General features: G+C 43.4%; 1 protein-coding gene across 1 annotated transcript in view; it reads left to right on the top strand.

Annotated features, from left to right (window-relative positions):
* Window positions 1-11,109: 11,109 nt before the first annotated feature.
* LOC311098987 (histone-lysine N-methyltransferase 2C-like) overlaps window positions 11,110-19,510 on the top strand; it is a 120,458-nt gene continuing 112,057 nt past the window's right edge. Inside the window, exons 1-2 of the mRNA XM_084139566.1 lie at window positions 11,110-11,879; window positions 18,685-18,888. Coding sequence (XP_083995692.1) covers window positions 18,686-18,888 — 203 coding nt within the window. The 5' untranslated portion in view covers window positions 11,110-11,879; window position 18,685. The remainder of the gene's footprint in view (window positions 11,880-18,684; window positions 18,889-19,510) is intronic.

The raw sequence follows: 19,510 nt of genomic DNA, 5'->3' as shown, positions 1-19,510 counted from the left end.
TGGTTTTTAGGAGCATATACCCACGTGGGTGATTGAAAGATGAACTGAGGTCCACACTCCAGTCGGTGGTGGTAATGCACCTTAAAGTTGGTTGCCAACCGCCATATAAAGTCCAAAGTAGAAGAAGAAGCCTGTAGGAGGAGAGATTACTAGAAACTAACTCGGTTTACCCTTTTATCTGTGGATTAATTGTCGGAGTAGAGGACCTTGTGCATTTCAGGTAAAATAACAACCCAATGTTTATATCCCAGGACAAATTAGCTAGCAACAGCAAGCTAGCTAGCTAAATTGCCATACATATTTAATGCTTTTCGACCTGTCCCCAAATTAATATAGTTGGTTCAGAGTTCGTTTTGAGATTTCAACCTGTGTGTCCTGATCGCATCTGGTGTGGGTGGACAAAATCAACATGCGCGTGATGGCGGACAGGCTTGCGCGAGCGGTGTGGTCAGCATGTTAGTCTATGGTTCCAAGCTCTCCACCTTCCTCGAGTACAGTAGCTCTGGTCTAGAGTCTATTTTCTCCTCCTCCACTAGACGGCTTTCATGTGCATGAGCACCCTCCCTGCCGCTCCGCCTGGATAGATTTCCCGCCCCCCGTCTAGCTCCATTGAAGGGAATGGGAAAGAAGCGTTTTGACCTAAAGGGATTCAGATGTATTTACTGCTGAACCTTGTGTCAAAACATATCGGCTATATTTTGCATTGTTGATATGTTATTGACCAGCCATTGCCTATTGGGCAGCCAATTTGGAACCCACAGGGTGTGCAGGCTTTTCCAGTCCAGTATTATATCAACACACCTGATTAAAATAACTAAACACAATTAATTTCATGCTTGATTCAGTTATGCAAGTGTAACATCTATTCAATCACAAGATCTAGACCCATTTATGGGGAACAGTTGGAGGCAAATATAAAAACAAGCAAAAAACATTTGTTCATGGTTCGGGCTAGGCCCCTTAATTCCAGTGAAAGGAAATCTTAATGCTACAGCATACAATGACATTCTAGATGATTCTGTGCTTCCAACTTTGTGGCAACAGTTTGGGGAAGGCCCTTTCCTTTTTCAGCATGACAATGCACAATGCACAAAGCGAGGTCCATACAGAAATGGATTGTCAAGAACTTGACTGGCCTTCACAGAGCCCTGACCTCAACCCCATAGAACACCTTTGGAATGAATTGGAACGCCGACTGCGAGCCAGGCCTAATCGCCCAACATCACTGCCCGACCTCACTAATGCTCTTGTGGCTGAATGGAAGCAAGTCCCCGCAGCAATGTTCCAACATATAGTGGAAAGCCTTCCCAGAAAAGTGGAGGCTGTTATAGCAGCAAAGAGGGGACCAACTCCATATTAATGGCCATGATTTTGGAATGAGATGTTCGACGAGCAGGTGTCCACATACTTTTGGTCGAAGTGTATCTCCTGAGTGGCGCAGTGGTCTAAGGCACTGCATCGCAGTGCTAACTGTCCCACTAGAGATCCTGGTTCGAATCCAGGCTCTGTCGCAGCCGGCCGCGACCGGGAGACTCATGGGCGGCGCACAATTGGCCCAGCGTCGTCCAGGGTAGGGGAGGGAATGGCCGGCAGGGATGTAGCTCAGTTGATAGAGCATGGTGTTTGCAACGCCAGGGTTGTGGGTTCGTTTCCCGGGGGGGGGGGCAGTATAAAAAATATATATATATGTATTCACTAACTGTAAGTCGCTCTGGATAAGAGCGTCTGCTAAATGACTAAAATGTAAATGTAATGATCTCCTAGTCTGACCATTATTACTGTTCCAGCTGGCTAATAGACATTATTAGGTAGGTGATGTTAATAGAAAACTTCACCACTAGACACTATTTTGGGTGTTTTTCCAGTCTCCCTACATAATTCTGATTGATTAGAGGGTGTTTCAGACATAATTATACACTATAGCTGTATTTTTGCATTTTCGACAAATGGTCATTGGTTGATTGAGCCTGCTGTCTGATCTAAAAATGATGTCTAAAAATGAAGTCATGTTTTGTAGCAATTAATGTGGCCTTTGTGTTTCGCCAATTGCACGTTCACGCTAGCAGCGAGTAGATATGGTTGTCCTTATTCAATAGAGCCATTGGACATGTCTCAACGATGTTCCTATCTGCCAGGACATTGCAGGATATCTAGGTTGACTCATTTTCCCTGGGAGCCCTACTTCCTTGTTCCCACCATCGAAGGCAGGCTTTTCAAAACGGGGGCATTACTAGTTTACAGGTTCACGAGAGCTATGCTACCGTGCACTGTATATCTGAGATTGCTAAATAATTAGCTACAATGGCTGCTTCTGATGATTCCTCTTTCCAAGAAAAGCTGGACGACTAAACATTTGTTTTATGTTCTTTTACATAGGCACATACAGCCCTATTTATTTGAGTTGGAATTCACTGAAGAGGAGTTGAGAAAAATAATTGCAAGACCAGTAAGCAGCGGCGGCAGCCTAGACCAGGAGGACCAGCACTCAGGAGGGTAAATGACAAACCAGTAAGTTGTTTTGCTGTCGGTAACTAGCTAGCAATATAAGCTCTCTTTTTACACGAGGCAGTGTTGTTCAGTAAAGTACAATTTCGTGATTGATTCGGCCTTAACGGGGCTTGCTAGTACCACTACAAGCCAAGATAGCCAAGTTTAGCTAACTTGCGTTGTTTGCTATACCTATAATGTATTGTAGTCTAATGTTATAGCTAGATAGCTAACTAGCCTATCTAGCTTCAGTGCATCTCATTAGGAGCAAAACTGGAGAAATGTTTTGATGATGATGACAAAGAGTAAAGGATTGACTTTGGCTTTATGACTCATTAGTCTTACAGTAACTATACCTGTATGTTGGAGCTGGCTAGCTAACGTGTGCCTGTGAGATGTCTCATATTCTACATCATGCTGCTACAGTAGGATTGAGACAGTACACAACTATTTCCTATTAATGTCTAATAACGTTTTTGTCTTTCTCTCACACGCTTGGATACAAGGAAGTTGATGACTCGAGGAGATGTGAAAGGTCCCATAACAACAATCTCCCCTTGTATCAAAGTGACTGCGAACACCTCACTGCACCACCCAAACACACCATATGCAAGTATTCCCATTGTAATACTGTAGTATTTATTATAGGCGTTAGTAGTATATTTTTATTATACTGTATATATGTCATACATTGCCATAACTGTTCATGCATACTGCTGTGTAAACTCATGTCGGTCTCCAGAGCAAATAAACTTTGTCTTGAATACAAGCCATGTCTACTTATTTGCTACATTGACAGAGTAATGTACTGTTTTATTCAAACAGGTTTCCTTGCCAACAAATACAAGTTTTAATGATAGACCAACTCCCTGCATCATTTGTTTTAGCAGTAAGATTGTAGCTAGTTTATCCAAATACATTTCATGAGTATCACAATGAATTAATCCAGAAGATGGTCAACACTTTATTGGTTTCTGATGCAGGTGGAATAATTTAGTCACTTGTCAGTACGCTTGTAAAAAATGATATGTAAAACACCATTATATACATACAATGTATGTACAAGAGTTAGCTATATCTATACCACAATGCAATTGTGAGCATACTAGGTATTCTATATTCTACTACAACATCAGTCTAACTGAATATGGATGTTGTATATTGTGTTGGTTGAATGTTCCAGGCAGGTTCCAGAATGTTCTTCAGCTGGTGAACTTATTCTTGTGTTGGGTAATGGCAGCTGGTTTAGAAGAAGTTGGCACTGTGGCGATGTTGGCAGGGATGTTGGGTTTGGGGAGCTGTGACTCTGGTTCCTTGTAGACAACCGTCTGGTCCTTTCTGCACTCCACAGCCAGGTAGACAAGCCTCTCCCTGAAGTGGTGGGTTCTGGGCTTGTACCCTTTCTCTACCACCCACTGTTTCAACCTCTTGCAGAAGATTTGTTTGTACTGCAAGTCTCCTGTAAAGACATGAAGACTGATCATGAGGATGTGTAAAACATGAAGACTGATCATGAGGATGTGTAACCATACAATAATCCATGTTCATCTGTAAACAAAAAAGGGTACAGTAGACTGGTATGTGTTTTGTTAGACTCAATAATGGGGCATTGACATGGGCTGTTAGCAAAGATGTGAAAAGTTTGAGGGGGGCTTGACTTGTAGACAGTCTTGTCGTGTATGAGCACCGGAAGTTACGAATGTAACTATGGTTCTACGAATACCTGGAAGAGCGTCAGTACAGTTGAAAGTATGGATTATATCCCTCGCGCTCCGTGCAGGTCGAGTAATAACAACAAAGTCATGCCGGTGATGTGACAGCGTGGGAGGACGTGCCCCCGTGGTTAATATAAAACCGTACGTCAGACTACGCACTGTCTCAGAGAATCTTCTCGCCCAAAAGATTCAGAGTGACAGGAAGGTACTGACGGTCTTAAAGGTATTCGTAGGACCATAGTTAAATTTGTAACTTCCGTTCTACTTCATACCTTTCAGACCGTCAGTACGGTTGAAAGTATGAATGACTCATACCAAGAAGGTCACTAGGAATAGCACTACTAACCTCTGGAAGAATGGCAGAGCCCATGGTGTGGCAGGATACGACGTTGACCTTGTAAAATCTTGAGAACGTGCAGGGCGACGACCAGGTAGCAGCTGCACATATCTCATTCAGTGGGACGCCTCTCAGCGCAGCCCAGGATGTGGCGACACTTCTGGTCGAGTTACATATCACACCTTCTGGGACAGGGAGCCCTACACCCTTGTAGGCCTGAGTGATGACATCCACCACCCAGTGTGAAAGCCTGCTTGGACATCCCACCAAAGCACAGAAACAGCTAGTCTGACTTCCTTTAGTGCTCAGAGGCTTGCATATAGCGTTTGAGGGAACGGACTGGACACAGGATATTTGCTCGCTCCTCCTCCGCATTCTGGAAAGGAGGGGGGCAGTAGGCCGCCAGCTCGATGGCTTGATTGATGTGAAGGGCTGATAAAACCTTAGGCCAAAAGGCTGGATTGGGCCATAAGGTCACGCCTAGGTCATCTGCCTTCCATCGTAGGCAGACCGGGCTCATAGAGAGCGCGTGCAGCTCACTCACACGTTTCGCTGATGAAATAGCTAAGAGGAAAGCCATTTTCAGAGATAACCATTTTATGTCTGGCTTCTCCGTATGCTCGAAATTAGGTTTTTGTCAAAGCCTCCAATACTAGTGGCAGGTCCCAGGACGCAGTGCGGACGGTCCTGGGGGGATGCAGTCGGCGGACACCTTGTAAAAGTTGTCAGATGAGGTAGTGGGCCCCTGCCGATTTTCCATCGATGCGTAAATGGTTAGCCGATTATGACTGAGGCATACACCTTCCAGGTAGAGGCAGAGCGACCTGAGTCCAATAGTTTCTGAAGGAAGCTCAGTATAACAGGTACAGAGCAGGACACCGTTTCCTCCGCCCTGGTAGAGCACCATTCGGTAAACAGCTTCCAGCGACCAGCATACATCATCCTGGTCGATGGGGCTCTGGCGTTCTGTAACGTCTCGATAATAGCAGAATCGCAGCTGATCAGTAGCGGGTCAGGCTCTTCAGAGGCCACACCCATAGCTGTAGTTGGTCTGTGCTGGGATGCCATATCCTGCCTTCCAACTGTGAGAGCAGGTCCTGTCTGTGAGGGAGCTGCCATGGCTCTCCCTCCAGCAGACTGAGGAGGGTTGGAAACCAGGGTCTCGCTGGCCATCTGGGGGCTACAAGCAGCAGCCTGTGCTTAGTCTGAGAGACCCTGTGCAGCATTGTTAAGATCAGGGGGGTCGGAGGGAACGCATACAGTAGGCCCTCTGGTCATGTGTGAGCTAAGGCGTCCGTGCCCAGGGGGCTCTTGGACTCTGCCAGAGAGAACCAGAGGGATCAGTTGGATGTTTGCTCTGAGGCAAACAGGTCCACGTGTGCTGTTCCGAACTGCTGCCATATCATCTTCACTACTTGTGGGTGAAGTCTCCATATCAAGAGATGTTGGGCCACCTGTAGGGACCGTACAGACCTCGTTCCCCCTAGATGGTTGATGTGGAACACTGTCAATGTATTGTCAGATCGTATCAGGACATGTTTGTGTTTGAGAACCGGCAGAAAGTGATTCAGGGCTAGGTAAACTGTCTGAAGTTCTAGCAAGTTGATGTGCACCACTCTCCCCGTACAGACCTGTGTTGCCACACTGCTCCCCAGCCTGTTAGTGAAGCGTCGGTCGCCACTACTTCTCGCTTGCCGGAATTGATCCGAGAGGGACACCTGTAGTCAGGTAGGCGCTCTTCCTCCACGGCCGCAGAGTAGAGTAGCACGCCCTTCTCACCTGTATTTTGGTGTTTCTGTCCCGCTTGGGGTCCAAGCGGAGGTCGTTGAACCACACTTGTAGTGGCCTTAAAGAAAGTAGGTCTAATGGTGCCACCACGGAGGCCGCCGCGAGCATGCCCATCAGTTGTTGGAACATTTGTACCAGGCCTAAATGGTCGAATTGCTGCAAAGAAACCACTACTAAAGGACACCAATAAGAAGAAGAGACCTGCTTGGGCCAAGAAACACGAGCAATGGACATTAGACTGGTGGAAATGTGTCCTTTGGTCTGGAGTCCAAATTGGAGATTTTTAGTTCCAACCACTGTGTCTTTGTGAGACGCGGTGTGGGTGAACGGATGATATCTGCATGTTTAGTTCCCACCGTAAAGCATGGAGGAGGAGGTGTTATTGTGTGGGGGTGCTTTGCTGGTGACACTGTCTGTGATTTATTTAGAATTCAAGGCACACTTAACCAGTATGGCTACCACAGCATTCTGCAGCAATACGCCATCCCATCTGGTTTGGGCTTAGTGGGACTAGCATTTGTTTTTCAACAGGACAATGACCCAACACACCTCCAGGCTGAGTAAGGGCTATTTTACCAAGAAGGAGAGTGATGGAGTGCTGCATCAGATGACCTGTCCTCCACAATCCCCCGACCTCAACCCAATTGAGATGGTTTGGGATGAGTCAGACAGCAGAGTGAAGGAAAAGCAGCCAACAAGTGCTCAGCATATGTGGGAATTCCTTCAAGACTGTTGGAAAAGCATTGCAAGTGAAGCTGGTTGAGAGAATGCCAAGAGTGGGCAAAGCTGTCATCAAGGCAAAGGGTGGCTTTTTGAAGAATCTCAAATCTAAAATATATTTTGATTTGTTTTACACTTTTTTGGCTACTACATGAGTCCATACAGTGCCTTGCAAAAGTATTCATCCCCCTTGCCGTTTTTTTCCTATTTTGTTGCATTACAACCTGTAATTTAAATGGATTTTAATTTGGATTTCATGTAATAGACATGCACAAAATAGTCCAAATTGGAATGAAAAAAATAACTTGTTTAAAAGAAATCTAAAAAATAAATAACGGAAAAGTGGTGCGTGCATATGTATTCACCCCATTTGCTATGAAGCCCCTAAATAAGATATGGTGCAACCAATTACCTTCAGAAGTCACATAATTAGTTAAATAAAGTTCACCTGTGTGCAATCTAAGTGTCACATGATCTGTCACATGATCTCAGTATATATACACCTGTTCTGAAAGGCCCCAGAGTCTGCAAACACCACTAAGCAAGGGGTACCACCAAGAAAGCGGTACCATGAAGACCATGGAGCTCTCCAAACAGGTCAGGGACAAAGTTGTGGAGAAGTACAGATCAGGGTTGGGTTATAAAAAAATATCAGAAACTTTGAACATCCCATGGAGCACCATTAAATCCATTATTAAAAAATGGAAAGAATATGGCACCACAACAAACCTGCCAAGAGAGGGCCGCCCACCAAAACTCACAGATCAGGCAAGGAGGGCATTAATCAGAGAGGCAACAAAGAGACCAAAGATAACCCTGAAGGAGCTGCAAAGCTCCACAGCGGAAATTGGAGTATCTGTCCATAGGACAACTTTAAGCCGTACACTCCACAGAGCTGGGCTTTACGGAAGAGTGGCCAGAAAAAAGAGACTCCCCAAACATATGGAAGAAGGTACTCTGGTCAGATGAGACTAAAATTGAGCTTTTTGGCCATCAAGGAAAACGCTATGTCTGGTGCAAACCCAACACCTCTCATCACTCTGAGAATACCATCACCACAGTTAAGCATGGTGGTGGCAGCATCATGCTGTGGGGATGTTTTTCATTGGCAGGGACTGGGAAACTGGTCAGAATTGAAGGAATGATGGATGGTGCTAAATACAAGGAAATTCTTGAGGGAAACCTGTTTCAGTCTTCCAGAGATTTGAGACTAGGACGGAGGTTCACCTTCCAGCAGGACAATGACCCTAAGTATACTGTTAAAGCAACACTCGAGTGGTTTAAGGGGAAACATGTAATGTCTTGGAATGGCCTAGTCAAAGCCCAGACCTCAATCCAATTGAGAATCTGTGGTGTGACTTAAAGATTGCTGTACACCAGCGGAACCCATCCAACTTGAAGGAGCTGGAGCAGTTTTGTCTTGAAGAATGGGCAAAAATCCCAGTGGCTAGATGTGCCAAGCTTACAGAGACATACCCCAAGAGACTTGCAGCTGTAATTGCTGCAAAAGGTGGCTCTACAAAGTATTGACTTGTGGGGGGTGAATAGTTATGCATGCTCAAGTTTTCTGTTTTTTTTGTCTTATTTCTTGTTTGTTTCACAATAAAAAATATTTTGCATCTTCAAAGTGGTAGGTATGTTGTGTAAATCAAATGATACAACCCCCCCCAAAATCCATTTAATTCCAGGTTGTAAGGCAACAAAATAGAAAAAATGCCATGGGGGTTGAATACTTTCGCAAGCCACTGTTTGTGTTATTTTATAGTTTAGATGTCTTCACTATTATTCTACAATGTAAAAAATTGTAAAAATAAAGAAAAACCCTTGAATGAGTAGGTGTGTCCAAACTTTTGACTGGTACTGTATGTGTTCCTGAGAGTCTTAGCTTTCAGGAATGGAGTCATAATATTTGGAAATGTAAACAGTTCAAACGCTAGAGCCAAATTAATATGATGAAAAAATAATCAACATAGGCACTAGAATACTGCTGCTAAAAAACGCTAGAAACCACACTATAGACAACCACAATACTGTTTGTCATTCTGGCTTTGGAATTTGGAAGGATTTTCTTGCAGATCTTTTATTAATGTTCAGAATTGATCAAAATACCAGTCTAAATTAACAAACGGCCCGGATCTGGGCCACGGGCCGCCAGTTGAATAGCCCTGGTGTAGGCAGAGAGGGAGAGGCGAAGTTAGAGGGATAACAGGGCCCAAAATCTGTCCTCTGCAGCAGGTGGTGTTTTTTTGTTTATTTCACCATGAGAGTGTTGAATTTGGTTAACAAAAAACATTATAATAATATGCCATTTAGCAGACGCTTTTATCCAAAGCGACTTACAGTCATGCGTGCATACATTTTTGTGTATGGGTGGTCCCGGGGATCGAACCCACTACCCTGGCGTTACAAGCGCCGTGCTCTACCAGCTGAGCTACAGAGGACCACTTCTTGGTATAGCTCTGATTTACTGAGTATGCATTTACTGAGGTAAATAATCTATTTCTCTTCTGGTTTTAGAATCGATTCTCAGCAAACTCTACAAAATACCAGGTTGGTTATTAGTAATTACACTTTTTGTAATCATGCTATCCGTTCCCCTCCTTCAGAGAACCAGGGTTATACATAACCGAACATTAGTATTATCTGTCTCTATCAGTTTTAACTGTGTTGTCTCTGTTGTTGCCCCCCATAGAGCTAGAGGGGAAGGACGTGGAGGACCTGTTCACTGCCGTCCTGAGCCCCAGCATTAATGGTTTATTTGCTACTTGTGGTTTATTTGATCAAATATAAGTTTCGTAATGATTAGGTTATGAGTGTACTGATATAAGTAGGACATGTGACATTCCAGCCTTTGAGAAAAAACACTTTATATTGGAGTTTTGCCTGGTCGTCACTAGTTACCACAGCCACAAAGTTATAAACCCCGCCTATTTCTACAATTTATCTTCTTAAAATGTGATTTTAAACCTGACCTTATGCCTAACCTTAAATCAAGACCAAAAAGCACATTTTTGTTTTCATTAATTATTTATTATATAGCCAATTTAGACTTTGTAGCTTTGGTAAGTAGTGGAAAAAGTTGTGCCTGTTGTTCACTTGCGTATCTGGCAATGATTTGTGTAAACCCTGGATGACTTGCAGGGGGTGCTGTATTGAAGCCACCCCTCAGCCATCTTGGTAGTCCTCCTCAAGTGTAAAAAATTAGAAATACATTTATTAATGTCTACATTAGTTTTTGACACGTTTATTCTATTACAGACACTTAAATGTATACTTTTAAATTATATTATGTGAGCTAAACATAACATTAAAAAAGAAAAAATATATAAAAACATTTTCCTTACAGTATATGTTTTAGAGAGTACTAATGTTACTGTCCCCACTACAACAACAAAATACTTATATACACGTAATTTTGTTAATTTAATTGAAATACTGTAGAAAAATTAATTCCTATTGAGGACTGCTTTTCTTAGGAGTGCCAATATGGCCGACCTGTGGCTTCAAAGGCCAATACATAGAATTTGCAATCAAGGATTTATATATGTCATCTGTATCTGCCCTCATTGGCTAGAATGGTCCCACCTGATCTTGCCTCCTCCCGACTGCCTTCTATTTTTTTAAGAAATGTATTTTCATTGTTAGAGCAGACACTAGAGTATCTTGTCAATATATAATAGATACTCTGTGGTATAGGCTACTAGAACTATCAAAGATGGTTTAGAAACTTTGTGGTACTATGGTATAAAACAAGGCCCACTGCAGTCCGTTCCATCGGGATCATCAGAGTGCCACCTTTTAGAAGTATCCGATACATTTTACCGTATATATTAAAAATGCCAATATTCCTCCGCGGGGTCAGGGAGTATTTTCAAGACTTCTTTTTTATATTGATATTGTATTTAATTGAGGGCCGTTTAAGATTTATAATACAACTGAAAATAGTAAAATCATATTGGAAACCATTACATCTCCAAGTGTATCTCTTCGATTTATGAAGCAAAATGTTGGACCTATATTTTTCGGAGTCCACTAGGAGGTTATTCGGTGTCGCTTTAAACGTGGCCACTGTAAAGAGTCACCACGATATAACTTATTTTATTTCCCATTAAAGATAGATCTCGTCATTTAGCCACCGTCTGTATTTTTGTTATAGTGTAAAAAAATATGTTTTTATGTTTTGCTAAACTCTTAGGTTAGTCTTTCCGGCTAGTCAGCAACGCCAGCTCGCTCTACTCTGTGGCGGCTGAAGAAAAAAAGAACCAGTTGGCAAGCTAAGCGAACGCTCGGAGCCAGCAGCAAACTAGCCATTGCATCGTTTATTTTTGTCGTACGCACTGGCTTGCGTGTGAAGATTTTGTCGTTTTATCCTGAAGACTGTTTGGAGTTTGTCTGCTTTGGATTACGGATATTACACATTTTCCCTGTAATAAACATTGAGTGTGCTAGCTAGCTAAACATTTTATTTGTGCGACGACAGCTGTCATTTGGAGAAGGGAAAGTGATCCGTCATGCGTGTGCAATGAAGCTGATCTCTACTGGATTTACATTTTAGCATCCTTTCTTCAAATGGGTGATGTTAACGTTCAACATTGGATTATTGGTTGTTGTATGCGTTCATGCTTTTTTGAGAACTGCGGTGGTATTGCATTAGTAACTAGTGTGGCCACCTAGCTTGCTACTTATACTTATCGTTGGACAGAAGACTGAGCTAGTTAGCTGGCGATATCATTCATTCAGCCTCACAAATACACTAACTACAAAGTGATATAGCTATATCTCTTACAATTTTGGACATGAAGAAAATAACCTACTATTCATAGGGTTGAAAGGTAAGTTTTAATATCTACCTAGCTATTTCATCATGTACTCGGTTGCTAGCTACCTTATTTTTCGGCTTTGAAGCGGTCTGTGTGGAGCTCGAGGGTTTTTGTCGCCGCCTTGTTTGGTCCGAACGTCCAACACAACGTTCGACATTACAGTAACGAATCAGACAAACTATCCATATTTTCTGCTTGAAAATAAATTCTTAGACACGTGAATACTTCAGTCGTGGCTAAAAGGCCAACGTGTCATTCGAACCATCTATGCTGTTGATTCTGAACATAGTGTAATGTTATATAGTTACCTAACTAGGTAGCTAACCTCGTACCTGTGAACTACTAGCTAAGCTAGCTAGCTATAGTTGTCCAGCTAGCTAACGTTGGCTAGCTACATTTATGATCTTAGTATGCATCTATTTTATAAGTGGTCTCACACCTAACAAAATGCTAACGTTAGTTATCTAAATTAGTAACCTAACTAGCTAACTTTGAGTAGCTAGCTAGCAGGCTAGTTGATTTGCTGGCCAAAACCTTTGATGCACATGCTAGCTAGGTAGTTAGCTAGCTAACTTAGGTAGGCAGCTGTGGAATCGTGAGTGACTTGACTTTGAAGTTAAGCATATTATAAAAACCCAAGCCAGCCAGCCTTGTATGTAAACTAAGCACTATGTTGATGTTTACTATCGTTAACTGGGTCATTGAAATGTGCGTTTAGTTAGCTAGCTACGCTAGTCGTTTAGCTAGCTAGTGAGTGGCATCCCATTTGTCATTCATCAAATACAGTTATCATCTAATGTCCCCATGTGTCACATTATATCCCACCAATTGGGATATCATCAGTCTACTAGTAGGCACATCATATTTCTCCTCATTTGCGATGTCATATAATAGCCAAACAAAGACTACAAGGCACCTAGCTAGGCTAGTATGGCTAGCTAGATTTGGCTGATTTGAGCATGGAGTTGCTTTGTGCTCTAGTGTAACAAAGGTAGCCCACTTGTCTTGAGGGTCCCAACTGTGCCGCTGGCTTATGAAACAAAAGTACTTCCATACTAATGTAGTATTTATCTGTGTAGATATGAATGAAACATTACGATTAACTTTCAATTACATATGTTTAGTCTGTTTACAATAATTGGTCACCACACTTTTGATTCCACTTTTTAGCCTGTCATGGATCCACTTCACTCCCCACCTTTTGGCAACCACTTGTGCCTCTCCTAATTGTGGTTGTTGGCTAAGTAGGGCTATAGTTTGCTTGGGGACCAGATGGGTGAATTTCTAAATCCACCAACCTCTGGGGCATTAGTGTCTGAAGATGGTCCTCTCCTCTCAGGGACTCTACAAGCCAGAATGTTGAATACAATTACATTTGAACTTACACTGCCAGTTGTCTGCGTGGTTGGTCCTTATTCGGGTTGAAATTTCACTATCATATGCAGCATGCGCACACGATGTAAATACATGCGACACAAGCATACTTGCCGAGCTTGTTCAAGTGTTTACATGGTTGTGTGCATGCTTCAGGTGATTTTTATTCAACATTCCAGCTTGTAGAGAACCTGAGAGGAATGTTTCCAGAATCAAACACTAATGTCCCAGACGTTGGTGGATTTAGAATTTCACCCGTCTGGTCCCCAGGCAAGGCTATAGTGAAAAATTCTTTCCAGAATCCATACTTTATCTCATTGATGTGTTCTCAATATTTACATGTTCAAGCTGGCTGTCAAGCCTATTGCTCTGTAGACAGGCAGGGGCACAGAATGTCAGCCTACTTGATTGTGTAACACAAAGACCACATTAAGAGCTGCTTTGATTACGTTGTAAGATTGGTAGATAGACGGTAGGCAATTAGCTTACCAAAAAACCATCCAGTCGGGTTCACATTGTGCAGCAGCCTACACGATTTCGAACAACCCCTAGCTCACTGAATTGCTGCTGTGACTTTCACCTGATGCCTTCTCTCTCCCATTGACTACATCTAGTCCTAGCGTAAACTTCTCACACAATAAAGACTATTCGTTGGACACCACCAGAGGGCAAATATAGGCTCACAGTCTTGGAAAAGGCTCAGCTCTCACACAGGTAGTTGATCACAGTCTCAAATTCAGTTTGAGGTCCCCCTGATGACGCAGAGCAGGGTCGTTCCATGTTATTTCAGCAAGCCATGATACCCACCATCTCAGATTCTTCTGAAATCATTTCTGTAGTTATAAACAGATAAGATAAGCATTCCGGCAACAATATTTTGTTGAAATATAATTTGATCTCTGAGAAATGAAGATAATTGATTGCACAGAAATTGGCCATTTTTTATTTATAGGATTAATATAATATTCAATAATTATAGTACCTAACAACCCTTTTCTAACATGAGTAAGACATTAGGAATCCAAAGAAATGGTCAAACTACCCACGGAAACCCCACATCCCACCCCAACAACGAGTATATAGTATCAGTTCTCTATTTCTGACAACTAGTATAGAGCTGCAGCTTTGAGTATTGTTTATTCATCCTCTAATGTATTCTCAGTGAATTTGGTGATGTTTTTTCCCCACCATGTTCAGAGAAATTAGTAATTGAAGTTAAGTTTGTCCCATCCTACATCCTGATATTACCATGTTCTGACCACTAGATGGCACTGTTCCTGCTACTAGGTGATACAATTGTATGTGTGTATGTATATACACTGCTAAAAATAAATAAAGGGAACACTAAAATAACACATCCTAGATCTGAATGAATGAAATAATCTTATTAAATACTTTTTTCTTTACATATTTGAATGTGCTGACAACAAAATCACACAAATGATCAATGGAAATCAAATTTATCAACCCATGGAGGTCTGGATTTGGAGTCACCCTCAAAATTAAAGTGGAAAACCACACTACAGGCTGATCCAACTTTGATGTAATGTCCTTAAAACAAGTCATTTTGAGGCTCAGTAGTGTGTGTGGCCTTCACGTGCCTGTATGACCTCCCTACAACGCCTGGGCATGCTCCTGATGAGGTGGCGGATGGTCTCCTGAGGGATCTCCTCCCAGACCTGGACTAAAGCATCCGCCAACTCCTGGACAGTCAGTGGTGCAACGTGGCGTTGGTGGATGGAGCGAGACATGATGTCCCAGATGTGCTCAATTGGATTCAGGTCTGGGGAACGGGCGGGCCAGTCCATAGCATCAATGCCTTCCTCTTGCAGGAACTGCTGACACACTCCAGCCACATGAGGTCTAGCATTGTCTTGCATTAGGAGGAACCCAGGGCCAACCGCACCAGCATATGGTCTCACAAGGGGTCTGAGGATCTCATCTCGGTACCTAATGGCAGTCAGGCTACCTCTGGCGAGCACATGGAGGGCTGTGCGGCCCCCCAAAGAAATGCCAGCCCACACCATGACTGACCCACCGCCAAACCGGTCATGCTGGAGGATGTTGCAGGCAGCAGAACGTTCTCCACGGCGTCTCCAGACTCTGTCACATGTGCTCAGTGTGAACCTGCTTTCATCTGTGAAGAGCACAGGGCGCCAGTGGCGAATTTGCCAATCTTGGTGTTCTCTGGCAAATGCCAAACGTCCTGCACAGTGTTGGGCTGTAAGCACAACCCCCACCTGTGGACGTCGGGCCCTCATACCACCCTCATGGAGTCTGTTTCTGACCGTTTGAGCAGACACATGCACATTTGTGGCCTGCTAGAGGTCATTTTGCAGGGCTCTGGCAGTGCTCCTCCTGCTCCTCCTTGCACAAAGGCGGAGGTAGCAGTCCTGCTGCTGGGTTGTTGTCCTCCTACGGCCTCCTCCACGTCTCCTGATGTACTGGCCTGTCTCCTGATAGCGCCTCCATGCTCTGGACTACGCTGACAGACACAGCAAACCTTCTTGCCACAGCTCGCATTGATGTGCCATCCTGGATGAGCTGCACTACCTGAGCCACTTGTGTGGGTTGTAGACTCCGTCTCATGCTACCACTAGAGTGAAAGTACCGCCAGCATTCAAAAGTGACCAAATCATCAGCCAGGAAGCATAGGAACTGAGAAGTGGTCTGTGGTCACCACCTGCAGAACCATTTCTTTATTGGGGGTGTCTTGTTAATTGCCTATAATTTCCACCTGTTGTCTATTCCATTTGCACAACAGCATGTGAAATTTATTGTCAATCAGTGTTGCTTCCTAAGTGGACAGTTTGATTTCACAGAAGTGTGATTGACTTGGAGTTACATTGTGTTTTTTAAGTGTTCCCTTTATTTTTTTGAGCAGTGTATATTATATATACACACACTACATGACCAAAATTATGTGGACACCTGCTGGTCGAATATCTCATTCCAAAATCATGGCCATTAATATGGCATTGGTCCCCCCTTTGCTGCTATAACAGCCTCCACTCTTCTGAGAAGGCTTTCCACTAGATGTTGGAACATTGCTGCGGGGACTTGCTTCCATTCAGCCACCAGCATTAGTGAGGTCGGGCACTAATGTTGGGCGATTAGGCCTGGTTGCAGTCGGCGTTAGATGGGGTTGAAGTCAGGGCTCTGTGCAGGCCAGTCAAGTTCTTCCACACCGATCTCGACAATCCATTTCTCTATGGATCTCGCTTTGTGCATGGGGGCATTGTCATACTGAAACAGGAAAGGGCTTTCCCCAAACTGTTGCCACAAAGTTGGAAGCACAGAATCATCTAGAATGTCGTTGTATGCTGTAGCGTTAAGATTTCCCTTCACTGGAACTAAGGGGCCTAGCCCCAACCATAAAAAACAGCCCCAGACCATTATTCCTCCTCCACCAAACTTTACAGTTGGCACTATGCATTGGGGCACGTAGCGTTCTCCTGGCATCCGCCAAACCCAGATTGGTCCGTCGGACTGCCAGATGGTGAAGCGTGATTCATCACTCCAGACAATGCGTTTCCACTGCTCCAGAGTCCAATGGCGGCGAGCTTTACACCACTCCATCTGACGATTGGCATTGCACATGGTGACATTAGGCCCATTTCATGAAGCTCCAGACAAACAGTTCTTGTGCTGATGTTGCTTCCAGAGGCAGTTTGGAACTCGGAAGAGTGATGCAACCGAGGACAGATGATTTGTACGTGCTTTTTACGCACTCGGTGGTCCCGTTCTGTGAGCTCGTGTGGCCTACCACTTCGAGGCTGAGCCGTTATTGCTCCTAGAACTTGTTGGAAAGGTGGCATCCTATGATGGTGCCACGATGAAAGTTATTGAGCTCTTCAGTAAGGCCATTCTACTGGCAATGTTTGTCTATGGAGATTGCATGGCGGTGTGCTCGATTTTATACACATCAGCAACAGGTGTGGCTGAAATCGCCAAATCCACTAATTGGAAGGGGTCCCCCCCCATCAATGTTAAAGAGAGACTTCACCCAAATTACAAAATGACATATTGGTTTCCTTAACCTGTAAGCAGTCTATGGACCAGCTATGACAGCAACCCATTCTTTGGTTTTCTTTACCTGGCCGCTGTTTCAAATGCTAACTTTTTAGAATTTATGGCACAAATCCAATGCAATTCAATTGTAGCTATATTAGCATTTTGGCACTTCATATTCAAATTATCTATACGTAACATTGGGTTAGTTACACAATACATGTTTTGATACTTTAGATTTGGACATTAAGCGTGAAAATGCTAATATAGGTACATTTTACATTTACATTTTTAGTCATTTAGCAGACGCTCTTATCCAGAGCGACTTACAGTTAGTGAGTGCATACATTTTCATACTGGCCCCCCCGTGGGAATCGAACCTACAACCCTGGCGTTGCAAGTGCCATGCTCTACCAACTGAGTTACACGGGGCACCATTGACTTGCATTGGATTTGACCCACAAATGCAAAAAAATTAGCATTTGAAACAGTGCCAACAAAACCATTTACTGAATATTATATGAATCCTATAAATTAAAATGGCCAATTTGGGTGCAACCAATTAGCTTAATATCTCAGATCAAATTATTTCAACATTTAATTTAGCAGGAATGCTTATGTTTCTAACAAACTATTTCAGAACAATTGAGATAGTGGGTGTCAATCCTCTTCGCTTTTTGAGGTGGAATGACCCCTCAACTGTCTGAGAGGACAGGTTGTCAGATGTGCTTCGAAAGACACAGGAATTACATCTTCAACAGACACAGTAAGACTAAAACTGAGCTGAAAAGTCCATACAAATGACATTTTGTTGTTCCCAGTGTTTGTCACAATAAAACCAATAGGCCTACTGGTTTACAGTGTCCTATCATACTGTTAAAATATGATACAGAACAGAACCACAGTGGAGCAAACTAACTAATCCATAGTGGAGTAAACATGTAGAGCAGGCTTATTTCAGTGGTAAGGAGAGGCAACTTCAAAGGCTGAAAGGAGAGAGGAAGGCAAGAACACAAGCAAGGCATGGAAGGAAGAACGGTCATCCAGACAGAGACATGAGATCACAGCGTGGTGGTAGGTAGCTCAGGAAAGGACAGAGTAGGTATGTGAACTCCACATCGATAACACTCAAGAATAGGTTGAACATTTCTTCAGCTGAGAATATGTTTTTTTTTAAGGACACCTAGAAAGGTCAGAGGTACATTTTAGGCATTTCCTCAAGAGTAGCATATCTGGAAAAATTGGGATGTTAAGAATTAATTGTGTATAACAGATTCAACATTTCATCGAGGAAATGTGATAAATTGTCCTGGAGAGCAGCACATCTTATTCACACACTGATTCCAAAGTACATCAAGTAACCTGTGTTTCTAACCAGGCATGATTGTCCACTGATGCCGCTCTCTCCCCATCTCTTCCTTCCTTTGAGAAGAATGTCATCAGAGGATAAGACTGTGGAGCCCTCTGACCAGGGACCCTCGCTGCCCTCTGGTAGTGCAGGGGCCACGTCCACAGGAAGCCCTGCCCAGACAGACAAGCGCCCCAGGGGCAGACCGCGCAAGGATGCTGCCACCACCACCACCACCACCATCGCACCCCAGGCACCACCCACAACTACATCCAAGACCAGGAAGAAGTATGTCGTTTACCCTCAATTTCTTAACAATTGCAATTGATCATAAGACACCAGTGAAAGTAGAGTATCTCTCATGTACAGTGGACATAGACTTGCCCGAGTCATCCCAAACACTATAAATCAGTCTTGTGTGCAGTTAGACTGCATTTTGCTTATCTTGTTGGAACTATGAGCTAGTGGCTATTCCACTGCCCCAAAATCTCTTAAAACATTACACAGATACTATCCAAAACATCAGGCAAAGATCTCATTTAGCAGACGCTATTATCCAGAGTTACTCTGCATACTGAACAATGGTATAAATACAGGAAACTTGAGCACACAAGCGTTCCCAGGTTTTATTGTATGCAGCAGTACCAACCGGCCTCCTTTGTCATTTCCATGGCAACACATAATGCAGCTCAGGGAGCCCTGCTGTGCATTGTGATGCCTACAAGGTACCTAACTCTCTGCTCACACTCCATATCCTCAATATCCTAATACGGTGACCCCAGATGAAATTAGTCAATCAATCAATCATCCAAATTATATGTGTATGCCATGGCTATAAGGACAGCTGAGACCAGTCCTGGTCTAGGTCACATTAGCTGATAGGTTGGTTGGTTGGAGTGGCAAAGCATAG

The sequence above is a fragment of the Coregonus lavaretus genome (genome assembly GCF_964263955.1).
Source record: "Coregonus lavaretus genome assembly, chromosome: 23".
NCBI lineage: Eukaryota > Metazoa > Chordata > Actinopteri > Salmoniformes > Salmonidae > Coregonus > Coregonus lavaretus.
This window is presented reverse-complemented; position numbering and strand designations above follow the sequence as displayed.